Source organism: Enoplosus armatus, chromosome 4 (genome assembly GCF_043641665.1).
Source record: "Enoplosus armatus isolate fEnoArm2 chromosome 4, fEnoArm2.hap1, whole genome shotgun sequence".
NCBI classification, from domain to species: domain Eukaryota; kingdom Metazoa; phylum Chordata; class Actinopteri; order Centrarchiformes; family Enoplosidae; genus Enoplosus; species Enoplosus armatus.
The window spans coordinates 784,459-812,381 of NC_092183.1; the positions used below are offsets into that span (position 1 = coordinate 784,459).

At 44.1% G+C, this 27,923-nt stretch overlaps 2 protein-coding genes and 1 non-coding gene across 3 annotated transcripts; 2 read left to right on the top strand and 1 right to left on the bottom strand.

Annotated features, from left to right (window-relative positions):
- The first annotated feature begins 470 nt into the window (after positions 1–470).
- c5 (complement component 5) lies at positions 471–22,822 on the top strand. The gene is made up of 42 exons (XM_070904047.1): positions 471–538; positions 1,796–1,991; positions 2,094–2,247; positions 2,978–3,048; positions 3,179–3,276; positions 3,375–3,457; positions 3,574–3,664; positions 3,760–3,868; positions 5,475–5,607; positions 5,987–6,102; positions 6,176–6,364; positions 6,535–6,738; positions 6,827–7,039; positions 7,870–8,019; positions 8,168–8,294; positions 8,381–8,446; positions 8,989–9,180; positions 9,603–9,687; positions 10,210–10,292; positions 11,679–11,818; positions 11,997–12,230; positions 13,902–13,962; positions 14,074–14,163; positions 14,668–14,880; positions 14,972–15,047; positions 15,438–15,588; positions 15,677–15,781; positions 15,921–16,092; positions 16,337–16,458; positions 16,885–16,965; positions 17,733–17,885; positions 17,968–18,030; positions 18,116–18,203; positions 18,538–18,577; positions 19,021–19,123; positions 19,509–19,583; positions 20,008–20,113; positions 20,630–20,713; positions 20,913–21,002; positions 21,227–21,316; positions 22,256–22,394; positions 22,476–22,822. Exons 1-42 carry the CDS (start codon positions 471–473, stop codon positions 22,621–22,623), a joined length of 5,052 nt encoding a protein of 1,683 aa, XP_070760148.1. The 3' UTR covers positions 22,624–22,822.
- On the bottom strand, positions 11,281–11,362 carry trnas-gcu (transfer RNA serine (anticodon GCU)). Its single transcript has one exon. It is a non-coding gene; the product is annotated as a tRNA-Ser (tRNA).
- Positions 22,823–24,734: 1,912 nt separating the features above from the next.
- Positions 24,735–27,554, top strand: LOC139283718 (centriolin-like). The gene is made up of 7 exons (XM_070903743.1): positions 24,735–24,789; positions 24,876–24,985; positions 25,146–25,276; positions 25,587–25,728; positions 26,288–26,474; positions 26,557–26,750; positions 27,333–27,554. Exons 1-7 carry the CDS (start codon positions 24,735–24,737, stop codon positions 27,552–27,554), a joined length of 1,041 nt encoding a protein of 346 aa, XP_070759844.1.
- The last annotated feature ends 369 nt before the right edge of the window (positions 27,555–27,923 follow it).

The window sequence follows — 27,923 nt, forward strand, 5'->3', positions numbered from 1 at the left end:
TTAGCTCCACTACTGGGAAGACTCCGCTGTGGCTGTAATGAACACTGCAGCCTCAAGGGGATGCTAGCAGGACTTTACGCTGTCAGTCTCCTTTGACTTGTAGTGGTTTGTAGTCCTGTGGAGGCCACAGTCCTGAAACATATTCATGTTTTACTGCAGAGTGAAGAGAAAACGACAAATACACCAAATCTGAACTTTGCTCTCTGAGTTGATGCCATGATGAGCTGATAACAGCAGAGCTCAGAGAGACACTATTAGGTCAGACCAGAAAACACAAGCTGAGTAAACTCACCTTTGGGATGCACAAACACAGACACAAACAAACAGAGGAAGTTCCCGCTAGCACCTGATGACTTGCAGGTATTTAAGTTGATCAGTAACTAATAGTCTAACTCTCTGTCCGTCGGTCCGTTTTCTCAGTCAGTGGTGTGTTTTCAGAGCTCAGAGTGTGTTTTCTCCTCACCATCAGGATGAAGGTGTGTGTCCTCCTGATGTGTGTGTGCTGCCTCTGTTGGAGGACGGAGGCCGATTCCAGATCGTAAGTGGACTTTTATTCATCTCGTTATTCACCTGCAGAGGTTGTGCATCAGTGACAGAACAACATTAAACGAACAGAAGCAGCAGTTTGAAGGTAACTGTTGATGTAACAGCTGTAGTGGGTTTGTTGTGGTAGAGCAGCAGCTAACAAACCCTCTGCACTGACTCTGTGAGGGTCAGGGGGGTGAAAATGAACCGACATGGAGCTCGACAAGGAACGTTTGTCCTGAAGGTGGCGCCAGAGTAAAGATGCTGTTACCTCATTTGAAAACTTGTGTGCCTTGGATGTATTAACAGAGCTGATACAGTCAGATTGTCAGAATCAATCTTCATCCCAGTTTATCCGAAGGGCCAACTGTCCTCCATTATAAAGAGACGTCTGACCGAACACCTCCACCTGCAAACAAGGTCCATCATCACTGTCTGTGTCAATAATCCATGAAGGTTTAATATTTGTAAAACCTTTTCAGCTGACTACAACTTACCTTTTTGAGTCCTGAATGCTGACAAAGACAACCAGGAACAGAAAAAAACATTTCACTGGGATGAAAGGATGCCATCTTGAAGTTCAGCATCGTGTTACAAAGTGAAAGGAGCACTTCTGGTGCTGGCAGCTGAGACTCATGGGTATTGTAGTATTTAGAGACAGAAAAAAAGCTCAAACAAAGTGTTAATAATTCAAACTGGTGGTCAGAACGTGAACCTGTAGTCTGGTTACATTATCAGGAGAGTCCTGAGCTCAGTAACACTGAATAGGACGAGCAGCTCGTCTCACGTTTAGCACATCTCTGACTCAGCTGTGCTAACTTTAGCATGCCAAAGTGCTAACTTTAGCATCAAAACTCATCTACAGTTCGCATGTTTCCCCTTTGGACTTTTTGACTACTAGTAGTGCTATTGAGCAATGTTTTTATAAGCAGGTCCTCATTTTGTTTGTATGTTGTGTTCACCATGTTCACCATCTTAGTTTAGCGTTGTTAGCATGCTAACATTAGCTAGTTAGCAGTAAACACAGCTGAGGCTGATGAACGTCATCAGTTCTGCAGGTATTTGGTCATAAACCAAAGTGTTGGACACAAATGCAATCAACAGGTTTGTCAGCGTGAACATTTGTTAACATTAGCATGTCAACATGTTTACAGGCCCACCTACAAGCTCAAACTCAGAATGATCCTTCACTGTTCTGTTCCACTTCCTGTTTTATCAGGAAACACATGACATTAAGGAAGTAAAGATGCCGTGTCTCCTCCTCTCTCAGGTATCTGATAACAGCTCCTCTGTCACTGCGTTTGGACGCTGTGGAGACGGTGTTGTTGCACTTGTTCGGTTATACAGACGAGGTGGAGATCTACGTATACTTAAAGACCTCCATGGCTCCAAATCATGTGGTTCTGGTTCAGGAAGTCGTGACCCTCAACGCCGCAAACAACCACCAGGCCACTGCCCAAGTCCGGGTCAGACATGATAAATGGAGCGAGACAACTGTAAGAACCAGAACTTATTTTAGGATGAGATTTTAATCATGATGTCTCTTCCTCTTCTATTTCTCTCTCTAGCTGCACCCAGGTAAGCTGGATAAGAGTGTGAATGATGTGATTCTCCACGTCCAATCAGATCACTTCAACAACCACCTGTCTGTACCTGTCAGCCGCACCAACGGCTTCATGTTCATCCAGACCGACAAACCGCTGTACACCCCCCATCAAAGCGGTGAGTCCACCTTTCCTGTCTACATATCACAACAGATCCTCACTGTCCCACAATGCATTGCAAACCAGTCACTGATTAATGGTGTGTTCAGGGGGTCCTCAACAACTCATGGAGTCATAAACTCAGACTCTTCAATGTCAACTCATAAAGTCACAGACTGATTTAGAGCTGAAATAATCTCTACTAACAGATTCTGCATATGAAGCTTTTGGTGCCGGAAGAGTTCTGGTTTCCGTTTGTAGTCCGTTTGTAGTCTAAATAGAATTGACCAATCACATTTGAGCAGACTTTGGTTGCAAACAGGTCCGTGTGGAGCAAAAGAGGCCAAAATGCAATCTGGGAACCCACCGGCTATCGTGTGACGACGATTTAGGTTTTTAATCGATCTCAGAACCCTGGAGATTAAAATGTATCTTCATTAAAAACGTCATCAGACGATAGCCAATGATAGCCATTGGGTTCCCAGATTAGAGATGAAATTATTAGTTGATCAACAGAAAATTAGCAACTATTCTGATATTTGATTAATCGTTTTCAGTCATTTTTAAGCAAAAATACCAAAAACTGACTGGTTCCAGCTTCTCAGTTATGAAAATAAAATTGAACTTATGTAGCTTTACAATGTGCTTCTTAATTTAAACATCATAATAGAATCGATAAAACATATTAAAAAAAAACATATATTCATTTGTGTGTGTGTGTGTGTGTGTGTGTGTGTGTGTGTGTCCAGTCAAAGTGAGGGCGTTTTCTCTGAACCAGGAGCTGAGGCCGGCCAATCGCAGCGTCTTCCTGACCTTCAAGGTGAGTGTAATGACCTGCAGGACCACCAGGGTGCAGCAACACGTCCCAACATGTTGCTACATGTTGAATTCTTTCATGTCAAAGTGATCTTAGATCAGTGATCTTAGATCAGTGATCTTGTCTCCCACAGGACCCGGATCATATAATAGTGGACATTGTGGAGATGATTGATGTCAACAATGGAATCCCGTCCATGCAAAACCCCTTCAAGATCCCCATTAAACCGAAGTAAGAACTTTAAAAACCAAAACTTACGACAAGTGAGATGTTTCATCTATAAACATTCTGATTCCAGGCTGTTTATAATGTTTTTAATGGGATTCCAGGTCTGGGATTTGGACTATTCATGCCTCCTACTCTGATGACTTCACCACAACAGCGAAAACAGACTTTGAAGTGAAAGAATATGGTAACACCACAAGAAAACATTCAGTTTTAATTTCAACCAAACGGCTGGTGTTATGGTGGTATCATGTTAAATATAAATAAAGTGTCAAATGTAAATTATTAACTGTTTTGTGTCAGTTCTTCCCAGTGTCTCCATCCTCGTGGAACCAGAAGTAAACTACATTAGCTACGGAAGCTTCAAGCGTTTCAACTTCAAGGTCTCCGCCAGGTGAATAACATGCTGACGTCATGTTCAGATTTCCAGAAGACAAACTAGGTCAAAACATATCAAGCTGTGAATTATAACACACGTGTTTTTCTCAGGTATCTCCATGGTGCTCCGGTGGCCGATGGTGAGGTGCTTCTGCGTTACGGCCACGTTAGAGGGAAGGATCCTCCGGTTCTCATCCCCAGCTCTGTTTCCAGAGAGATAGTAAGAGACATCAACATGACTATACAGCAATAAACACTCTTAATATACTGATCAAATAACAACTAGCAAATGTGCACTGAACTGCAGCTGGGAAATATTTCTAGGACGGGGTATCATTTCAGAGTTTTCCATACAATACCTACTCTTCAGTACAATTACAAAACAATACTTGCTATCTTAGTTTGGAGTATATAAACATATTTGAACCCTTTTCTCTATCATCTCCAATCTCCTCACCATTGGTGGAGGAGGTTTTCAGATCCTTTACTTAAGTGAAAATACTGCAGAGAAATTTCCCTTTACTGGAATATTATGATTATCAAATAGATCGTTAATACTGATGCATCAATGTTACAGCAGAATTGGTCTGTTGTGGCTGCTCGAGGTGGAGCTAGTTTAACTACTTTATATACAGTTAGCTAGTTTAACTACTTCATATACAGTTAGCTAGTTTAACTACTTTATATACAGTTAGCTAGTTTTAACTGCTTTATATACAGTTAGCTAGTTTAACTACTTTATATACAGTTAGCTAGTTTTAACTGCTTTATATACAGTTAGCTAGTTTAACTACTTATATACAGTTAGTTATATATACTTTATATACAGTTAGCTAGTTTTAACTGCTTTATATACAGTTAGCTAGTTTAACTACTTTATATACAGTTAGCTAGTTTTAACTGCTTTATATACAGTTAGCTAGTTTAACTACTTTATATACAGTTAGCTAGTTTAACTGCTTTATATACAGTTAGCTAGTTTAACTACTTCATATACAGTTAGCTAGTTTAACTACTTTATATACAGTTAGCTAGTTTTAACTGCTTTATATACAGTCAGCTAGTTTAACTACTTTATATACAGTTAGCTAGTTTTAACTGCTTTATATACAGTTAGCTAGTTTAACTACTTATATACAGTTAGTTATATATACTTTATATACAGTTAGCTAGTTTAACTGCTTTATATACAGTTAGCTAGTTTAACTACTTTATATACAGTTAGCTAGTTTTAACTGCTTTATATACAGTCAGCTAGTTTAACTACTTTATATACAGTTAGCTAGTTTAACTGCTTTATATACAGTTAGCTAGTTTGAACTACTTTATATACAGTTAGCTATTTTAACTGCTTTATATACAGTTAGCTAGTTTGAACTACTTTATATACAGTTATCTAGTTTAACTACTTTATATACAGTTAGCTAGTTTAACTACTTTATATAGTTAGCTAGTTTAACTGCTTTATATAGTTAGCTAGTTTTAACTACTTTATATACAGTTAGCTAGTTTAACTACTTTATATACAGTTATCTAGTTTAACTACTTTATATACAGTTAGCTAGTTTAACTACTTTATATAGTTAGCTAGTTTAACTGCTTTATATACAGTTAGCTAGTTTTAACTACTTTATATACAGTTAACTAGTTTAACTACTTTATATACAGTTAGCTAGTTTAACTATTCTATATACAGTTAGCTAGTTTGAACTACTTTATATACTGTTAGCTAGTTTTGACAGTGGCATTAACTTATTTACTGCTCATAAACAGCATGTATATAGTTTTACCTTTAGCTTGGTGTTAGAATTTTCTATGTTCTTCAGTTGTCCTCATCAGGTGAAGTGGACGTGACTGTTAACATGGAGAAGGTCCTGTCCAAACACAATGGACCAAAAGATCTCAACAGTCTGGTGGGAGAGTACTTGTACATCGCTGTGCTGCTGCAGGAGGAAACAGGTACACATTACCACTATGCTTACCCTTGGTCTGTGGGACCTGCTGGGTCCCCTTTTTGGGCTCCGTGACTGGCAATTTTCTGGGCTGTCCTTCCTGCTCCTCTTCACTCTACCTTTTTTAACCTATCCCATATCAACTACCCTCACCCTGACTACACCCCTACCCCTGTGCCTGAACCTAACCTCACCCCACTCCCTACCTCAAATTAATTCATCATTAGAGGAGTTTTATATAGATTTTTACTTGTGCTGGTGCACCACTGACTTCATCCTTGGGATGTAGTCCATCTCTCTTCTAACCTAACTCTGATCCAAGACTTAAACCTGGTATTTAAAGATTGACACTCACAGGTATCCGCACCCTTCCTCTTCTCTCTCAGGTGGTATCACTCAGGAGGCGGAGTTTGCTGAAGTGAAGTTTGTCAAATCACCTTACAGCCTGAGTCTGGTGTCCACACCCCCTTTCATCAAACCGGCACTTCCTTATAACATCCAGGTGTGTGTCAGGACCGTTTACAGGTGTAAACCAGATGTAAAGACAGCTGCTAACTAGTTTGATTTCTCTGCAGGTGCTGGTGAAGGATCACCTGGAAAATCCGGTGGCCCAGGTTATGGTTCGTCTGGTTGAGCGGCAACTGTACCTACAGGGGGGAAGGCAAAAGGAGATGCCCTGTCTTGACCACAGCACCACCCAATCAGACGGCCTCGCTCTCTTTGTCTGCAACACACCGCAGGAAGGGACCAGAGCGAAACTGACGGTGAGGAGGAGGAGATTGGTGTTTCTGCTCCCTTTTTGTTTTTGTTGTCAATATTCTCGTTCTATTGTTGTTTACATGTTATTAACTTGTTTTTGTTGTTGTTTATTTTGCTTTTTTTCACTTGTTGTTGTACTTGTTGTTTACTTGCCATCTTCCTGTTGTTGACACAGTTTGAGACAGCGGACCCTGCCCTCCCAGCAGCCAGTCAGGCCAGTCTGAGTCTGACGGCGGTGGCCTATCACTCCCCAAACCAGCGTTACCTTTACATCAACCCCCCGCTGCCCGGCCATGGCCTGGAGGTGGGGCAATTCTCCAACATCGAGGTGTACTCAGCCATGCCCGTCTACGTGTCCGTCAGAGCCCTCAGCTACCTGGTGAGAAAACAGAGATGATGATGCACGTCGTCAGTTTTTGTCCTGTTTCCATGGTTACTGATGACATCACTCCCATGTGTTCCCTCAGGTGCTTTCTAAAGGAAATGTGGTGCATTTTGGCAGTCGGCCGTTCACCCCCGGTCTAGATAAGAAGCAGATTGTGAACTTCGAGGTGAAGCCCTCCATGGTCCCGTCCATCAGACTGCTGGTCTACTACATCCCGCACGGGGAGGGGTTGTCGGAGCTGGTGGCCGACTCTGTCTGGCTGGACGTTAAAGCCAAGTGTGTCAACGGACTCCAGGTACGACAAGATCTATTGTCTGTGTTTTACTCTGTTGACACACAAACAGACAGCAGGGTCTCTTCCTGCTGTGTACTGTGATCCAGCATCGCTGTCTCCCTGAACAGTCAAGATTTCTTATAGGACGAATGTTGAAAATATGAACTCACCGGGGAGGTGTGAGGGTGATCTTTTAGGCAACTTATAAATGAAAAGGGAAAGAAATGACGTCAGACTGTTGTGGAGTCACAAAAACACATATTTTTGTTGTCTGTGTATATGTTTGTTGACCGAACGAGAGAGGTCCATTCAAGTGAAGACAAACGAAGATGGTGCAGCACTTCTTCCTGCCCATGAGTAAAGTTCTGCCCAGCAGCAGTGTGTTCAGTGCTGCCACTGGTGGCTGGGAGATATATTGCAGTGACACTGGTCAGTTAACAAGAGGCCTGTACTACCAAGCAGGTTCAACATACCCAGGATATCTTCTCGTTAGCAGCCGCATCACGCTCAGCGGTCACATGCTGGTGGTTATCAACTCAGTAAGTTAACCCAGGGTTTAACCTGAAGTTACCTCGCTAACCTCAAATCCTGCTTCGTAGTTCAGGCCTCTGGAGTCCAGTGTCTCCCCCTGATATCAACACAACAACACTAGATGGATGTACTGTACAGGCCGTGTGGTGATTTAATTATATTCACACAGTAACTGTTTACATTCTTCCATTCAAAACACAGATGAAAACTTAATGAGATAAATCATGTTATTCTTAGTATACATTTCTATATATACACTTTGTAAAAAAGCATGTTTTGTATTGAATGTGTGTGTGTGTGTGTGTGTGTGTGTGTGTCAGACTGATCTGTCATATCGTAGGCAGGACTACAGACCGAAGGCAAACCTCCAGCTGGACATCCAGACCAACCATGAAGGTCTGGTGGCTCTGTCAGCTGTAGACTCCGGCCTCTTCACACTACGACCCAAATACAGGGACCCCGTTACCATGGTAACACAGAAAACATCCCATTTTACCTGAGAGGACATTTGTTTACCTTTGTTTTCTTTCTAAGATAAAAACAGCATCAGTGAATATATTTAAAGTGCTGTGAAACAGCAGTAAGCTGCTCAGTAACCGGATGTACGGTGGCCCACAGGTCCTGCGTCACATCGAGGGAAGTGACCAGGGCTGCGGTGGAGGCGGCGGCAGAGACATTGCAGACGTCTTCCGATTGGCCGGCCTCACCTTCATGACCAACGCCAACGCTCAACCATTAACCAGCGGTATGTTTATCAGTCAAATCAATCAATCAATGACACAAACCGGGTGGTCTCTGTGGTGACATGAGCTGTGTTCTGTCTGTGTGCAGATGAGGCGTGCACATCTGTGGTGCGTCCAAAGAGAGCTCTGACTGAAGAGCAGAAGACAAAGAAAGGTAAGAGTTCAGGTTCATGTACAGCTGTGATTCATTCAGGAATACATTTCCTGTTTCAGCCGAGTTCAGCCGAGTTCAGCTCCTGCAGACGCACAGCTTCATCTTTGTGAAGTTTTGAACGCTTGGCCATAGAAACTGGTTTTGTCTTTATTGTTGTTAACTTGTTTACGTGTTGTTATTTTTAATAGACTTGGAGAAACTCACTAGACTAGCAATATTAAGGCTACAAACAACCCATAATGCAACACTCTCTGTATGAGCCGGTGTTAATATTAAACATGAACACTGGTTGTCGTGAAAACGTCCTCGAATATAATACGACCCCAACTTTTTCAAACATAATTTCACCCAAAAAATATTGTCTTACATTCGGGTCAACACGTTGTCTTGTGTTTGAAAATGAAGCAGTCATTATTTATGTCCCACTACAAACTACCACGTTGGATCGCTCTGCTCAGTGTGTTTGTGTTGACTACATCGGACCACAGACCAGAAGGAGTAACGTTGACAGCAGGTCACAGTGTTTCTTTCTCTCTGTCCAGCTGAGAGTTACGGTGCTCTGAAGCAATGCTGTGAACTGGGGATGAAGTACATCCCAAAGAGTGTGACCTGCCTTCAGTTCGCCCTGCAGAAATACCGTGCACTTCCTCGCTGCAGACAGGCCTTCAGAGACTGCTGTGAGTTCATCCAGCAACACCTGGATCGGGACCAGAACCTCATCTTGGCACGCAACGGTCAGTCTGGACTCATCACATCACACCCCAACACACACTGACAGGCAGCTCAGGGATTCTAGATGAAGAAAAGTCAACTGTTCTGTGAAATCATCTGCCTCTTGTGGCCGTCAGGCGACGCCAAACTGCAGAGATATTAAAAAGCTATGCTAGCTGCTACTGTGTAATGCTGACGTTAGCATGGCTCAGCTGTACCCTGAACCTCAATGGTCATTTTATACTGAAATTCACCTCCTGCAGTATCTTTGCCCCCCCGTGAACTCTCCGGCGTCTTTGTCCTCCTGAATGTTCTCGTATGTTAAAACGTCCCCCTGAACAATGAGAGGAGCATCATCCTGTCTGAATGGGCCTTATAGCTGAGCCTGTTGTCACATTGCTATAACACACTGTGTGTGTGTGTGTGTGTGTGTGTGTGTGTGCAGAGCTGGGTGCGGACTTCGACCAGACTCCATCTATGGTGCGCAGCTACTTTCCAGAGAGCTGGATGTGGGAGGTGCAGCGCGTCAGGTGAAAAATAAAAGCTGTCGTGGAAAGTAACTAAGTACATTTACTGAAGTACTTTATTTGAAAACTTTTCAGTTAAAACTAAATATACTAATATGAATGATGAACACATTAATGCATCAATAATTATAATCCAATAATATAATATGTACTATTCTGCATGATGAGTACATTTTGATGCTAATACAAAAGTATTACTTTTACTGAAAAGTACAATTTTGAATGCAAGGCTTTTACTTATAGAGTACTTAGAGAACTACACTGTAGTATTACTACTCTGAGTACTCCTTCCAGCCCTGAATAAAAGCAGCTGTAGTGAAAGAGAAACCAACTCCTCACTGTAAACAAGTCTGTTGTTTACAGTGAGGAGCCTTGTGTACATGAGGTGGCAGTCAAACTGAATTTATTAGTTGTGATCAAACTAAATGAGGGAACAGAGAACACTGCAGGGCTAACTTTATACCGTCTTTACAATCTGAATTCCTCCTCTTTCAGTAGTGAGCTTTTTGTATTTCGTGTCTTTAGTCGCGGCCTGACATCGGCCTCGAGGCGTCTCCCAGACTCTCTCTCCACCTGGCAGATCAAGGCCGTCGGCATGTTCAAGGACGGTGAGTTTCTTTACTTCCTTTATCCTTCCTTAATGTTCAACATCCCTCCCTTTTCCTGTTATCCCTTATTTCTTCCTTCATTTAATTTATCTATTCTTCCACTTGTTCATTTCTTTCCTTCCTTCCTTCATCCCCTCATTTCAGTACCTGTATCCCTCTGAAATCCTGCTCAGTTTCCTCAGCTGCCTCAGAAAATAGAGACGGCTCTGGCCCTTCTTGTAGAGGGCATTAGTGTTCTTTACCCAGTCCAGTTTATTGTCTATGTGGACTCCCAGGTGCTTGTAATCCTCTATAATGTCCACACTGGGGGGGGGGGCGGCGGCACGGACAGGGACAGGAGGAGGCTCAATAGACTGATTAGGCGAGCCGGCTCTGTTCTGGACTGTGGGGGTGAGGTGGGGGAGAGGAGCATGTTAGCGAAGCTGACATCCATCATGGACAACACCTCCCACCCCCTGCACGAGACTGTGGGGGCCCTGAGCAGCTCCTTCAGCAGCAGACTGCTACACCCACGGTGTAAGAAGGAGCGCTACCGCAGGCCGTTCATTCCTACGGCTATAAGACTGTTTAGCTGTTTAATCGGTACATACTTTATGTTTTTCCGTGTATATATTTATTTTTGTCCCCCATATTTTTTATATCTGTATTTATTATTTGTATGTTGTTTTTTCTTTTTAAAAAAATAATTCTACTTCTTATTGACACAGTGCTGTCTGCTGTGTGTTTCTGCATTAATAAAAGTCTAAGTCCGACCCCCTGGATGGAAACAGGGGTCATGGGCACCTTGGTCCTCCTCAGATCCACAGTCAGCTCCTTTGTCTTTGTCACGTTGAGCTGCAGGTGGTTCTGTTGTCCACAGCAGCCCTGTCATTAGTTCAGTCCCAGTACATGTGCAGAAACTGGTCTCATTGTTCCAAAGAGGGTTGTTATAACGGAGCCAGTCATAATGTTGGCATGTAAACATGGCAGACTAAAGTAAAGCAGCCTGTGACGAGGATGGGATTTGAACCCACGAGTGCAGAGCACAATGGATTAGCAGCCCATCGCCTTAACCACTCGGCCACCTCGTCCGTTATCATGTGTCAAGGACATGTGATTATTGTCAGTGTATCAACGAGGACGTTTCTGAGGGTTGTTATAATGTAAACATGGCAGACTGCGACGGCGATGGGATTCGAACCCACACGTCTCCAGATACTGGTAATATAAGAACACCAGAGGAGATAGTAGACATCTTCTCCTTGTTGTAGGACGCGATCACTGAGGAACTTCAGGCGTCTGAACTGGTTTAACTGGGTTGTTTGAATTAAACTTCAGGCGTCTGAACTGGTTTAACTGGGTTGTTTGAATTAAACTTCAGGCGTCTGAACTGTGTCTCTCCTCCAGGTATTTGTGTTGCGGAGCCGGTTCAGGTGTCGGTCAGTCTGCCGCTCCACTTGGACGTCCCGCTGCCGTATCAGGTGGTCAGAGGAGAACAGCTGGAGCTGAGAGGCTCAGTGTACAACCAGCAGCCCGACATCATCACGGTACCAACCACACAGTCTACTACATATCCCATGATTCTCTGCCAGTGGCTCGCTGGCTCAGCCTGCCGGGAGCTGTAGTTAGTGGGAGAGCTAACATGTGTGAGTGTTTGAATGCTTCATGTGAAGACAGCTGTCTTATGATTCTCTGTGTGTCGCCTCCATCTTGTTTCCTCCTCAGTACTGTGTGACGCTGAAGGTCGGCCCGTCACTCTGCCTGCTGGAGTCCCAGCCGGCTGCTGGGGGGGCGGGACTGCACTCCACCACCTGCAGCTGGAGCAGCCTGTCTGCAGGGGGGGTGGGGAAAGTGACCTTCACCCTGCTGGGCCTGGAGCCTGGAGAACACACCCTGACCTTTACCTTGAAGACTCGCCATGGACCGAAAGACATCCTGGAGAAGAAGCTGCGAGTGGTGGTACGTACGTGGAAGGATGAATAATAAACGCTGATGATTATAAACTGTAGATATGAACACAGATTGACCATAAGCAGCTCAGTGTTTCTGTTAGAGGTCCTGTTAAAATCCCCCCCCCCATAAACAGTGATTTGGTCATTTGCAGGTCAAAAGGCCGACGTTTCGGTTACAGTTGGACTACATTTTGTCAAAACACTGAACATTCAAGGTTATATATAAATGCATAAGGTTTAATGAAAATGCACCTTAATATATATCTTTTTATATTTCATTTATACATGAATAGGATATAATAGACCCTTTAGTGCAGACATCATGATCACTTCACGGCGTTAGCTGGAGGCGAACACAAATCACCTCAGAGTCGTCGGCTACAAAACCTCCCGAAAACATCATCCTGCTGAGTTGTTGGCTGCCAGAGTCGAAGGAGTAACGGCTCCAAATCTAAATGTTATCACATACGAGCTGCCGCTGCCAGTCAAAACGATCAAAGACAACTGTGGTTAAACGCTGGAAGACGAGAGGACTGGACCGTCGTGTTGGTAGCTCACACTTCATATCACGTGAGGTTGAATAAAGTGTTGTCTGTCGTAGCTATGGTCATGTGTCTAAAGGTTTGTCATGTCCACCTCATCAGAGGAATAGGTCACTTCTCTCCTTACGCTAACTCTTTAGCTAGTTAGCTAGTTGTGACCGTACATATTCAGAAAAACTCCTATTTTCTTCAACCATTGTTAAAAAACAACCCTATCAAACTTGCTAGCTAGCGTTAGCTAACGTGTTCAGGGAATTCTGCCTCCACCTAAGCTCCGCCCACAAAAAACGTCATAATATATAGGACGTGACTATAAACCTTAAAGTACTTGGTTGGTGTCTGGTGGGGGACCTTTGTTGCATCTTCCATCCTCATTTCCTTTCAACTCTTTACTGTCAAATCTATAATAAAGGCATGAAAATCCCCCGAGAAATACTTAAAGAAAAGACGTTACCTGCGCAACCCTCCATGATGTCACGTTAACTTCATGCTGCCTGCATGCTTTCATGGTTTCTCTCAGCTGTTTTGTTGCTGTCTGATTTTCAGTCCTTAAATCTGCAGTAACATTACCAACAGATATGTAACGTTAGTGAAGTAACGCCTGTCACTCAGATCAAACAAGTAAATCAACCTCTGAAGAAGAGTTTTAGGTGGTGGCATACGGTTCAACCAATCAGAATCCACACTTGATTCCACAGAAGCATGCAGGTTTTTGAGTAAGATTTCGCATTAAAACAGAAATTAGTTCATTTGTCTTTCACATATTATTCAGTCAATTTCAATTAGTCATTGAAATGACTCCATTCTGACCTGAAAATTACCAACACCATACTGGGACATGGTCATTCAGTCTCAAAATGGGGTTTCAAGAAGTAAAACTGTATTAGCGAGCAGTAGCTAGGTAAGACACTGCGAGGCGAGGTCAAGGGCTGGAATCTCTGAGGACGTGTGGTGGACAGGTGGGGAATGTCAGGAGAGCTGCGGGGGGAGGAGAAGGACCGCCATGACGAGTTGAACCATTCAGAGGGCAGAAACATCAAATTTCACTAAAAATGCCTGAAACAGGTGTCGAACTGCTTTAAACATTTTGTGAATGTAAACCAGGAAGTTGATCTTTGGTGTTGATGTGTTTCCAGCCTGAAGGACTGAGGACGGAGGTGTTCTCTGGAGGGAGACTCGACCCACAGGGACTCTATGGTACATTAACTCTGATCTTCATCAACAGGGTCTGTGTGAGGTCGGCCTGCTCTGACAGCAGGTCAGTCTGTTGAAGCTGCTCAGTATCGCTGTGTTTTCCTGCTGTTGTAGGTTCAGAGAAGAGAACGGTGGAGCTGAAGAACATACTGCCGGCCAACATCGTTCCCAACACAGCCGTGGAGCGAGAGCTGACCATCAATGGTAAGACTTGGGAAGGCATGAAAACAAGCCTTTTCCCAGTCCGTCCCTCGGTCCCAGTTACTCATCCACAATCAGTGTGACCCCCCCCAACACAGCTCTGCACGTCTTATGACGTAAAAAGCTGCATGAGTCACAACCGTAATAACTGATATATCTAAACCCAGTACTACCCTCAGCTGCGCTGCCTTACAAAAGTACACAGTAACTAGTTGCTAGTTAAACTGGAGCAAACTGATGTACAGCTAGGTGAAGCTAGGTGAAGCTAAGTGAAGCTAAGTGAAGCTAAGTGAAGATATAATCAACAGCAACATAGATATTACAATATAAAGACGTAAAGTCTTTCGAGATGCAGCTCCCAAAAATCCTGAATGTCACAACGATCAGAGTTGAGGGATGCCATCGAGACCGAGACCACAAGACCGAAGACGAGAACCTGAAGCCTCTATCTCCCCCTGTGGTTGGTCAGTGTAACTACACATGTGATGTGTTTGTTTTATGTTCCAGGTGAGGTTATTGGTGACTTCCTGTCAGTGGTGCTCAGCCCCAAAGGCGTCCAACAGCTCGTCAACCTGCCGGTCGGTTCAGCAGAGGCAGAGCTCGGTGGACTCCTCCCCCTGATCCAGGTGTATCTGTACCTGGAGACGACGAGGCACTGGGACATCCTGGGACCAGACATCCACAAGAACTCAGCAGATCTGAGACAGAAGATCAGAAATGGTGAGGACACACTGAGGAGACACACCTGAGGAGTTTAAAGTCCTGTTTATTGACTCTGCGTGTGTGTGTGTGTGTGTGTGTGTGTGTGCAGGTCTGATCGGTATCGTTTCATTCAGAAAAGGAGACTCCAGCTACAGCATGTGGGCCAAGAGAGAATCCAGCACCTGGTCAGAACACACACACACAACCATCTAATGCTGTCAGATTATTATAGAGTCATAACTTCTTGTCGTCACTCGACCGCGACACGTGACAGACTACACGTTGGTCCCCGACCAATCATAGCCTCCAGATGGTTTCATTGTAGTTTTGGAGTCAACTTGAAACTATAAAAGTGAGAGCACAAAAATATGGTTCTGTATATATTTGCTCCAGTTCCACAAGCTGCTGCTATTAAAACGAATTAAAGCTATTAAAATACTGCATCAGTCGTAATAACCCCATATTCTAATATGACTTCTAATAATATGTATTTATGTGTAGGATCTACTTTGGTGCCTTCTGGTGGTCGTATTAAGGATGACACCTGTCTCTCTCTCCCCCTGTCTCTCTCTCAGGGTGACAGCTCTGGTGGTGAAGACCCTGTCTGTGGTGGACCCGGTGGTCTCTGCACGTCAGCCTCTGTCAGAGGCGGTGAGCTGGTTGATCCGCAACGCTCAGCAGCAGGACGGATCCTTCACAGACAAATCCTCCTTCAGATCCATCAAAGTCAGCGGCGCTCCTCTTCTTCTTCTACTCCTTTATTCTGAGTAACTGAATTGATTTTCAGACATTTGTGCTTTCTGATTGGCTGCAGGCAGCGACGACAGATGCAGTCGACCAATCAGTGTATCTGACGTCCTTCGTGTTGATCGCCTTACACAAAGCGACGAGAATCCAAGACAAAATCCTGCAAGTCCAAGTGAGAATACGCCTCCTCCTCTACCTCCTGTCATCTTCATCCTGTCAGCTCTTCATCCTCCTCTTCCTCTCCTGCAGCTGTTAATCACAATTTTAAATGACATAACTTCCCTTTATCTCTCCTCTCTTGTTCCTCTCAGTTTCAATATGACAGCATGAAGTCTGCAGCAAAGTACATTTCCCAGCATGCCCTGGGAGTGAAGAGTGTGTATGTGCGTGCGGTGGCGACCTACGCTCTGACCCTGTATGACTCCAACAACATGATAGCCTCTGAGCTGCTCAGCAGCCTGGAGCGCCTGGCTCGACAGAAACGTGTGTGTGTTTTTCTTAGTGTGTGTGTGTGTGTGTGTGTGTGTGTGTGTGTGTGTCGGGGGGGGGGGGGGGGTCTTCATCATGGACACACTCAAGGTTACAGACATTTTTAACATAGATATAAAGACTGATGGTTCATGTGTGTCTAAAACAAATTATTGTTTATATTCATTTATAAAACTGTGTGTGTGTGTGTGTGTGTGTGTGTGTGTGTGTGTGTGTGTGTCTGTGTGTGTGTGCGCAGTTAACTCCCCTACTCTCAGGTACTGGCAGGAGTCCAGCGTGACTGATTGGCTGAAACCCGATGAATCCAGCGGTCGGACGGTGGAGATGACGGCGTACGTCCTGCTGACGGTGCTGCTCAAGGTGCTGCTGCTTCCTGTTCAGTCTTGTTGTCGTCGCCCTCCAGTGGTTTAACAAAGAAATGAATTGCTTCCATACACAAAAATTAAAAACACTTTCTCAGTTTTTATTAAATTACAAACATATTCAGAGCCTTTTCAGAAGCACATTTGCCAGCAATAAAAAATACAATCAGCTGAGCAGCAAGCAAATAAACCTGGATGGTGACACAGCTAACATGTTAGCATGCTATAGTTCACTGCTGAGGCCGACAGCAGGAGGTCCTCACAGAGAGGGTTAAAGGCTTCAGGCCCCAAACTGTTTGTACATAATGAAACGGACAGATGTCAGATGCAACTGGAGTCAACATTCATTCTGATTCACATTCGGCGTTCACATCAACAAACTGACGATTCACTTTGAAATAAGACCTGTTGTTTTGTGTTGAAGGGGAGAATTCAGTACGCCAACCCCATCCTGTCCTGGCTGACCCTGGATCAGAACTACGGAGCGGGTTTCTACTCTGTACAGGTACACACACACACACACACATTCAGATGTTCATTTCCTCTGGTCGGTTGGGTGACATGTGACCTCCAACCTGTCCCTGTCTCTCTCTCTCTGTCTGTCTCTCACTTACCTGTCTCTCTCATGTGTCTGTCTCTTGTGTCTGTCTGTCTCTCTCTTGTGTCTGTCTGTCTGTCTTTCTGTTTCTCTCTGTCTGTCTCTTGTGTCTGTCTCTCTCTGTCTCTCTCTCTTGTGTCTGTCTGTCTGTCTGTCTGTCTGTCTGTCTTTCTGTCTCTCTCTGTCTCTCTCTGTCTGTCTCTTGTGTCTGTCTCTCTCTGTCTGTCTCTCTTGTGTCTGTCTTTCTTTCTGTCTCTATCTCTCTCTGTCTCTCTCTCTTGTGTCTGTCTGTCTGTCTTTCTGTCTCTATCTCTCTCTGTCTCTCTCTCTTGTGTCTGTCTGTCTGTCTGTCTTTCTGTCTCTCTCTGTCTCTCTCTGTCTGTCTCTTGTGTCTGTCTCTCTCTGTCTGTCTCTCTTGTGTCTGTCTTTCTTTCTGTCTCTATCTCTCTCTGTCTCTCTCTCTTGTGTCTGTCTGTCTGTCTTTCTGTCTCTATCTCTCTCTGTCTCTCTCTCTTGTGTCTGTCTGTCTGTCTTTCTGTCTCTCACTGTCTCTCTCTGTCGGTCTCTTGTGTCTGTCTCTCTCTGTCTCACTCTGTCGGTCTCTTGTGTCTGTCTCTTTCTGTCGGTCTCTCGTGTCTGTCTGTCTCTGTCTCTCTCTCACCTCTCTCTCTCAGGACACAGCCTTGACTCTGGAGGCGTTGACAGAGTACAGCAGAATCGTCCCTCGAGCCGTCCTCGATCAGAACATCAGGATCAGCTACAGAAAGAAAGGAGATCTGGGACAAGTCCACCTCCATCAGAGCCAACCTGTGTCCTCGCCCATCCAGGTGAGCGTGAGACAGCTGCAGGACAGTGAGACAGGTGCATGACAGGGAGACAGCTCTAAACTACCTGTTTTTTTTCTCCCAGGTGACGAAGGATGATGACATCACCGCGTCCACAGGTTATGGGAGGGGCGTGTCCAGCGTGAAGGTGGGTGTGGTTTAATACAGCGTCACAGTGTTGGACTTGTTCCAGTTCTGTCGACATCTAACTGTGTTTTTGACTGTGTTTCCAGCTGAAGACAGTTTACTATGAGACGGTCGCGTCCACAGAGAAATGTAACTTCAACATCACTATAGAGGTGGCGGGCACCGACAACACCAGTAAGAATTCAATTCAACTTTATCGTTATTACACTTACATACAGTCACACAGTCTTGTCGTTCCACAACAGTGAAACCTTCTAAAAAGAATAAAAAAATATTCAAAACATAACTGTTAAAATGATTGTGATAACTAAAGTATACACTGTAAACCTACAGTACCTTCCTACTGCAAAAGGGCTTTTTAATGAATCATTCTGACCCACTGTGAAGATGCTGCTGTAGACAAGTGGCTGCTGCATCTTGTCTCTGTTTACCTCCGTCTACCTGTCTACCTGTCTGTCTACCTGTCTGTCTGTTACCAGAGTACATTTCTTCTTCTCCTCCTCCTCAGATCCCAGCATGGGTTCTTCTCACCTGGTGGCCTGTGCAAAGTAAGAAAACTGATTTTTACACACTTTTACCTCAAATATTAATTAACTTGGAGGAAATGATGTCACTGTAAATATTAAAGCGTTTCTCATTTTATCTTGAGGCCCTTTCAGACCTGCACTTTATTATGAAATGTGAAGGTGACGGTCTCATGTCTGAACCCACGAGTCACTTTACAGAGAGACTAGTGCACATAATACATTAATAAAAAACATTATTTTGTACTTAATAACCCACAAAATCAGTCTTTCTAAATTCTACTAATAATGAAAAATATTTTTATTCAAGAGGATAAAAAAACTGACATTAATCATCAGTCTGATGAAGTTTAGTTTTAATTTCTGTTAAACATCTAAATATTCTGTAGCTGATATCCAGTAGGAGGTTGAAGAGTGTGTGTGTGTGTGTGTGTGTGTGTGTGTGTGTGTGTGTGTGTGTGTTACAGGTACAAACCCCCTCCTAATGAGGTGTTCACACAGTCCAGTCTGACGGTGATGAAGATCCAGCTGCCAACAGGTCTGGAGGCTTACCTGGAGGACCTGAGACAGGTGAACTTTTCTTAGTTCAGGTCTGTTTATGTTCAGCACTTGTCTGATGACGTCCCTCAGCATGAGGACAGACACTGAGGGTTTCCATTCACGTGTTTTATACACATTTTCAATTTGTGCCGTACATGAAGCGGTGACAGTGAAGAGCTGGAAGCATCAGATCTGTGCGGAGCGATGAGGAGACTGTAACCTTCCTCACAACACAAATGTCATCTTTCCATCATGTTCTCTACATGGTTCTCAACCAGTGAACTCATGTTCACACAGACAGAAGCCGCTGATCACGTTTTATTTGGAAGATTTTCTGGACATTCAGTTAAACTTGGCTAAAGTTCCTTTTGAACAGTTCAGTATATTTAAGTATAACTGAAGTGTTGTTTTGCAGTTCAGAGACATAGAGGAGCCGCTCATCTCCCACTATGAACTCCAAGGAAACACTGTGGTCATTCAGATGGACGCTGTGAGTAACACCAGCACCACCTGCTCAAACCTCCAGATGCAGACACGTCCCTAATCTGAGTTTGTTTTCCTGAACTTAAACCTGTTCTGGCCTCCATCAGCTGCTTGTTAGAGTTAGACTCTCTTTGTTGGTGTGTTCAAGGACGCTCCGACATCTGAGAGTTGACTGTTATCTACAGTACAATGAAAATTTATGTTTAGAGAAAATGAAAATGGACTTTGTGTGAATTTGGTTAGTTTTTTTCACTAAATCCATCGTATGTTTTGAAAATTTAAGTAATATGAAGGTGATATAATTAAAAGCATTGATATAAAGATTATGTGATTTATGACATGTAGATCCTGTAGAATTATCTTTTATCAGTGTCATTTTTGGTTTGATTTGTTCCTCTTTGTGTTATGATAACTTCCTGTCTGGTTGCTAGGTTCCCTCAGATGTCTTCCTGTGCGTTGGTTTTCGGCTCAGGACCACTTTCATTGTGAGCGGGGCCAGCAAGTCCCTGTTTAGCGTCTATGAGCCTCAGGACAAAGGTGAGAGTCAGGATCTACTGTGCATCCTGGGATTTGTTCTGGTCTGTTTGTAGTTTTACAGTCTTCAGAGTCAGACAGAAAAGAGCTGTGGATTAGTTTAACTACAACTACACAACATCTCAGAGATATGGAAGCTCAGGAAAAGATAAAAACTGATGAAAAGTTAGGAATTATTCATGGTAAATAAAACATTAAGACATACTAGTTATGAGACATGAAGTCAGGATTTTTTATCCAGATTTTCAAGTCTTACAAGTTTGAGTTTTTTTGTGTCATTCTTAGCATTTGTTTTCTTTACCTGGCAGAAAAACGCTTCCACACAGAGTCAGGTGAGATGTGTGTCGAGTACAGAGACAAGTCCAGGACGTGTTTAGCCTAGCTTAGCACAAAGACGGGAAGCAGGGGGAAACTGTTAGCCTAGCTCCATCAAAATAAAATCCATCTGAAACATCCGACTCTGGAGGATTCTTTTAAAATGTTGGATTGTTCATGAATTATCCATCTTTCCTCCTGCAGGCAGCATGTGCACCAAACAGTTCTCCAGCCAGGAGCAGACGCTGCAGCGCCTCTGTGTGGGTGAACAGTGTCAGTGTATGACAGGTAGCGTCTGCCTTTTGATTGGCTGAGATCAGCTGTCACTCACATCACTGCAGCTGGTTGATGTCAGATGAAGTTTTCATGTGGTGTCACATGTTGTTGTGTACTTTGTGTGTTGTAACTGTCATATGCTGAATATGTTGTGTATGTTTTTAGCTGTAACTAGACATTACATGCTGTTGTTGTTGTTGTTGTTGTTTAGCTGCGTGCGCTGCCTACAGAGGAAACGTCGACGTGACTCTGACAGCAGACAGACGTATTAAAGAGACCTGCCGGCCTCACATCAAATATGGTGAGGACGAGAGTTCACAAGTACATTTAACCCTCTTGAACAGAGACATATTACAACCTGATCCTCAAACCTGTTTGAGTTTCAACTGAAAATATGCAAAAGTGCATTTATGTCATATACTTGACATTCAGAAATCCATATGAGACATCACACACACACACACACTCAAACTAACCATGTTTCCTCTTGTGTCTCGCTCGTCTCCCTTGTTTGTCTCCCTGCAGCTTTCAAGGTGACTGTGACGTCTACAGCAGCAGAAGGAGACTTTGTGACCAACACAGCCACCGTAGTTGAAGTCCTGAAGAAAAATAAAGGTGAAATAACAGTTTGAAACAGAATCATCCTGTCAGTGTTCACAGTCTGGAACCAAATTATCAGGTTGACTGATCTGATTGAACCTCACACAAGGAACAAGTTATTTAGCAAAAATGGAATAAACAAAATGTTTCCTGAAGTCTCCCTGGAGAACAGCTTCTGATTCAACCATTTCTCCTGATGGTCTCTTGCCCTGAGAGAGAGAGAGACTCACTGAGTAATGAAGAGGTCAGAGGTCACAGCAGTTCAAACACATGAACACATGTCTGAATGACACGTAACGTGTCCTACAGTTTGAGTTGTAGATGTCTGTATGTATTACATGATGTAATGTCCATACGGTGGCCCAGAGGGCTCAACGCACAGCAGCTTAACAAGTCAATGACGGAAAACATCCTCAGCACTTTGACAACACACATGCAGCATGAAGAAATGTGTGAATCCAGAAAACATCACAGAAACACAACAATAAAGAACAGCACAGAGTGCTTTGATCTAACAGACGTCTCAGTGTCAGCCAGCTGATCATCAGTACATGTCAGATATGTTGGAGGTCATTTTTAAACAGTTTGAGATCACTGACAGAAACACGACAGGTCTGCTTCACATTTAAGAGATCCTTAACAAAAATGTTTGTTTGGAATGAGCATCAAATGACAGTTACTGGGTCAAATATCAATATCTGCCTCAGAAATACACGTTAGGTTCGTCTGTAGAAGTTACCCAGTTAGTTTCTCTGTGACTGTCATGGTTTCTCTGTTTGCTTGTGTTTCCATAAGTCGCAGTGCTTTGAGCCACTGTATGTCCGTCTCTCATAAAGACGTGTCCTCATGTCGCAGCTTTATGTCTCATTGTCATGTTTTTTACCTAATGTCACATGACCTGCTGTTACATTATTACACATCATGCTCCAACGCCTCTTGTCTCGTCTCCTGTAGAGTTTGAAGGGGTGAGTTCAGGTACTGAGGTGGACCTGATAAAGAAGGTCACCTGCAACGCTGTTGACATCCAGAACAACAAACAGTACCTGGTGATGGGAGCCAGAGGGTCAGAGGTCACGCTCAGCCAAGGCTTCAAGTGGGTGTCTCTCTACCACTCTCTCACCTGTAGTTCTTCTTCTTCCAGTGTGATGGGACTCTGACGTGTTTTGTCTTGTAGGTATCGTCTTCCTCTGGACTCGGAGGCTCTGGTGGAGCTGTGGCAGTCTGTAAAAGACTGTAGTTCTTCTGACTGTTCGAACTACACTTCCCAGCTGGCAGCCTTCGCTCTGGATCTGCAGTTAGCCAGCTGCCCTGACTCATCTTAACTCAGCAGACCAGATTTTCACTGCACTGTTTAATTTAGTCATGAAGAGGAGGTGATGTGGAGACAAAGATGAGGAAGAAAAATACAGGAAAAACTGCTTCCTCGAATCAGAAAGTGTTGGTAGTTCAGAATTTACATTTCAAATGTAAATAGATTTAATTTCTCCTTTCCCAAATTGTGCCATAATTTAAAAATCTGCCAATAAAGGTAAAATAATTCCCTGTGTGGTCTCTTGAGTGTCACTGATAGTTACACTGGTAACACAGGGGCCCAATAATAACCCAACAATCTGCATGATATACAGATGGGTGACCAATGAAAGGACAAACCAACATGAAGCGTCCGAGACTGGAGTCAGGCCATCACACCAGCCTCCAGCAGCTTCAGTGCTCCTTGTCAAGTCTGAGGAAATCCTCCACAAGATACACCACCTTTATTTAATCAGGTCATCCAGACATCACAAGGACATACAGCCTCAGAGACGCTCACAGAAGTCACTACAGAGATGTATATTATATGATTTGGTTTAATGGAGATGCTGGTGGAGAGCTGTGTCTCACTATCACTAAGTGCAGTTTATCACTAAGTCCTTCTGCAATGAAAGATAAAAGCTGAATGATGACTACTTTTACTTTGAATACTTTATTTTGACAATGGTTCTTTCACTCAAGCAGGATTTTGATTTATTTTGACCTAACAAAGCAAACCAGCAAGCCAACACACACGCTGCTTTTGGAGCTGTCGGAAATATCACTACAGTCTGTTTAGCACACGTTAAACTTGTCTGTTAACAATCCACGATACTTTGTAGGTAGCCTAAAAAAACGATCACGGGGTATGAAGACGCGGTGGTCACTATCTGGTCGCGGAATGATCGATATGGCATATAAGTTCTTTATTCAAAGAACCAGCAGGTATCTCCTGATATCGCAAGTACAAGCTTTGAAACTTGAAAGGAAATAAAACGAGCTTATGAGGAGACCCTGAAGGCAACATCCACCTGCAGCTCGAGCTCTCAGGAAACAGCTCCGAAGGAAACTTGAATATTTCTGCCGCTGCGAAACAAACACACGTTAAAGACGTTTCCCCGGTAACATAAGTAGTTAACTTTACGTAGCGTAACCCTCTTTGTATCAGCGGGTTTCCATGGAGACCGAGGATTAACTAACCCAACCTGGCTAACGTTAGCAAAGGTAAAGTTACCGATAACCGTCAGTTTGTCTTCATCACTTTAACGTGACGACCGTAAGAAGCCCGGTGGTCTGACCGGTTAGCTCGCCGAGTTTAAAGTTACCGCGAGTTAAAGCGCTTCGGGTTGCTATGGTGACCAAATACTGACACGCTAACCATGCTAAAGCTAATTATCTGGTCACTTTACCAACTAGCTAGTTTAACTACCAACATCTAGGTCAGTTAGTCGATGCGAGTGTAACGGCCCATTCTGCCCAGTACGACGGTTTACTGGTTATGTGTTTATTGACATTAATTCCTAGTTAAGACTAGTTTAGTTTGCTAACTAGCTAGTCTTAATTAGCAGCTGGCTAACGTCTTCAGTTTTCTGTGACCCGATGATGACGTGTTCAGACTTGAGAAGTAAAGAGAGAAAAGTTGAAAAATATCAGTAATAAACTAAATAATCGTATGAATAAATACAGAATACAAAATGCAATGAAACATATGTAATAAAGCACGGCCTCGTTCTTGTTGATGTATGTTTCATTTCAGCAGGTTGTTTTTCAAGATGTCAGCTTCCAAAATCAAACCTCTGCTTTCCATTTGAGTTCCTAATGACACTTTTCATCACAGTCTTTGTCTATGAGGAGTGTTTAATTGACATATTTTGTCTATATTTATTCACATGAGTATCTATTTCATAATGTCTTATTTATTTGAATGATATTGAACACTTCAGCTCTCCATGCAGATTAGATTATGGTTAGGCATCACAAACATGGCTGCGTCACACATGTCTGTCTGCCCACCTGTCTCACCATCCTCTCTATACATATCAGCTGTCTCGCCACCTGTCTCTCTCTGTATTATTGTCTAACCTTTCTTTACTTTTCTTCCTCTTGAATGTCCTGTCTTCATCCGGTCCAGCTGTCTCCAGAGATGGAGGAGCAGAGGGGGACAGGAGGAGGTGCAGACTCCCAGGAGAACAGAGGAGGTGGAGGAGGCAACCTGTACACAATAGTTTGATACCACATGACTCACATTATGACTCTGCTTTATAATCACTCCCCTTCCTGTCAGGTGTCAGGTACATAACAGAGAAGCTGCTGTTGAAGCTGACTGGTTGTCAGTCTCTGGCTCTGGTTCGTTCCCTGAATCTGTCGTCCTCAACTGGAAACAAACATATCAAGGTCAGAACAGACTGATACTGCAAGTACTCAGCTGTTACTGTTGCTTCTGCTTTTAGTGACAATACTAATACTGCTACTGCTAGTACTGCTTGTACCACTGTTATTACTAGTGCTATTATTACTTCCTGTGGCGTTTTATCAGGGTGTGTGTCTGTCTCAGTTCATAGAGAACCTCCATGGCTGTCAGCGTCTGCAGGTTTTAAACTTGAACCACAACTTGATCCAGAGGATGGAGAGACTGAACGCTCTGACACAGCTGAGAGAGCTGCAGCTGGCCCACAACAACATCCAGTGAGACTCACGCACACACACACATACACACACACACACACACACACACACACACACACATGCATACACACAGATATACACACATGCATACACACAGATACACACACACACACACACACACGCACGCACAGAAGTGGTTATGTAGGTAAAGCACGATACGGCCTGATAATGTTTGACACATTCGACATTTGATCTCAACTATCAGATGGATTGTCATGAAGCTTGGTTCAGACATTCATGGTCGTCAGAGGGTGTGTAACTTTGGCTTCTGTGTGTGTGTGTGTGTGTGTGTGTGTGTGTGTGTTTGTAGGAGGATTGAGGGACTGGAGCTCTTGTCCAGTCTGCAGCATCTGAACTTGTCCTACAACAGGATCGACCATGTTCCCGTGTGGCTGGGGAAGAAGCTGCACTCACTGCACACGCTCCACCTGCAACACAACCTCATCACATCTGTGAGTACCGGCTGTGTGTGTGTGTGTGTGTGTGTGTGTGTGTCCTGACTGTGACTCAGAGGGTTTTTTGCTTCCTGTCATCGTGCCGCACTGCTCTGATTATTCCCTGTGATGTGAGCGATCAGACTGCTGCTGAGCTGAATTAGACAGATCGTCTCGCTCTCATCTGGTCACTGTAGTTACTATCATTAAATATGTGGCCTCATCTGTGTGATGTAGTCCCACTGCTCGCTCAATAAGACTCACACATAATATTGTGTTTCATAAAACTGTAATCATTTATTCTGATGTTTTATTTCAGGCAATACAGAGAGTCTCTGCTTATAAAAAGTCCTAGTCTGACGTCTTCAGATGTTTTGTTTTGTCCGACCAACAGTTGAAAACATGAAGAGACAAAAACAGAAACTCTCACATATTGGAGAAACTACAACCAGAGAATGGTTGGTTACTGGTTTGTAATTTTGCTTGATAAATGACTTAGATGATTAGTTGATGATCAGAAATGATCAGTGTGTGTGTGTGTGTGTGTGTGTGTGTGTGTGTGTGTGTGTGCTTGCAGCTGTACGAGGTGTCCAGACTGCGTTCTCTGAGCAGCCTATCAGAGCTTTCTGTTTCAGAAAACCCCGCCTCCTCACTGAAGCACTCCCGCCTCTTCCTGCTCTACCACATCAGGACTCTGGACAGGCTGAACGACCTGCCAATCACCCAGGAGGAGAGAGGACACGCCCACCAACGCTTCGACACCGGTACGTCATTTCATATCAGACAAACCCACGAGGACACAACAGGACAGCAGATTGATCTCACACTGTTGTTGTTTGTGATCAGAGGAGCTGGAGCGTCTGCAGCGGGAGGTGGACCGCAGCCAATCAGAGCTGAGCAGGCTGCGGAGGGAGCAGCAGGCCGCAGTGACTCTACTCAACCAGCAGGAGGAGACAAACCAAACACTGACAGCTCAGACAGAAACACAACGGCACACACACACACTGCTGGAGCAAGAGCTACACGCCAAGAGTCAGCTGGTAGGACACACACACACACACACACACACACACACACACACACACACACATGTACTGTGTATATAACTACGCTCTGATCCTGTAGTGGGACAGACTGACCTCCTGAGACAGAAGGTGTTTGACCTTTGACCTCTGAAGTCCTCCTGTTTGTCTGCGAGGAAATGTGCATTGTTCCAGCAGCATACAGGATAGTAGAAAATCAAGATATAATAAATAAAAACAATAAAGACTGTTATAAAAAAGAACAACAACTGTAGTTTACAAATTTACAAATTTACAGAAGAAAGAAATGAAGGTAAAGGGATTGTACTGTGTTGCACATAGAGGTGTGGGTATTGCACCATTGAAACATTCAGAGATATGTGGATTGTCCATTCCGGTGTGTGTGGTCTACTGGGAGCAGGTCCACTGGGAGCAGGTCTACTGGGAGCAGGTCTACTGGGAGCAGGTCTACTGGGAGCAGGTCCACTGGGAGCAGGTCCACTGGGAGCAGGTCTGATTGTAGAGCCTGACAGCAGCTGGGAGGAAAGACCTGCAGTGTCTCTCCTTCACACAGTGCGGGTGAAGTCCCTGTCCCTGAAGGAGCTGCCCAGTGCTGCCAGGGTGTCCTGCATGGGGTGGGACATGTTCTCCCTCAGGGATGATAGCTTAGCCATCATCTGCCTTTCTCCCACCACCTCCGCTGAGTCCAGGGGGGGGGCGTCCCAGAACAGACCTGGCCTTCTTAATCAGTCTGTCCAGTTTCTTCCCGTCGGCAGCTTAGATTCTGCTGCTCCGGCAGACCACTCCATAAAAGATGGCTGATGCCACCCCGAGTCAAAGAAGGTCTTCAGGAGTGCCCCCTGCACTCCAAAAGACCTGAGTCTCCTGAGCAGGTAGAGTCTGCTCTGGCCCTTCTTGTACAGTGCAGTTGTGTTGTCAGTCCAGTCCAGTTTATTGTTCAGGTGAACACCCAGGTACTTGTAAGATTTCACCATCTCGATGTCCATTCCCTGGATGTTCACTGGTGTGGGGGAGGGGTGCGTTTGCGGCAGAAGTCCACCACCATCTCTTTGGTTTTACCCATGTTGATGTGGAGGCGGTTCTGCGGGCACCAGTCCTCAAAGTCCTGTGTCAGTTCTCTGTGTTCCCTGTCGTCCCCATCTGTGATGAGGCCGACAGTCGCAGAGTCAT

Bases quoted from the DNA above. Each gene is read 5' to 3' on its own strand.
- LOC139283718 (XM_070903743.1), top strand. From the start codon at position 24,735: ATGGAGGAGCAGAGGGGGACAGGAGGAGGTGCAGACTCCCAGGAGAAC. The intron at 24,790-24,875 runs GTGGAGGAGGCA...CCTTCCTGTCAG, and splicing joins CTCCCAGGAGAACAGAGGAG to GTGTCAGGTACATAACAGAG. The intron at 26,475-26,556 runs GTACGTCATTTC...GTTTGTGATCAG, and splicing joins CCACCAACGCTTCGACACCG to AGGAGCTGGAGCGTCTGCAG.
- c5 (XM_070904047.1), top strand. From the start codon at position 471: ATGAAGGTGTGTGTCCTCCTGATGTGTGTGTGCTGCCTCTGTTGGAGG. The intron at 3,049-3,178 runs GTGAGTGTAATG...TGTCTCCCACAG, and splicing joins GCGTCTTCCTGACCTTCAAG to GACCCGGATCATATAATAGT. The intron at 3,277-3,374 runs GTAAGAACTTTA...ATGGGATTCCAG, and splicing joins AAGATCCCCATTAAACCGAA to GTCTGGGATTTGGACTATTC.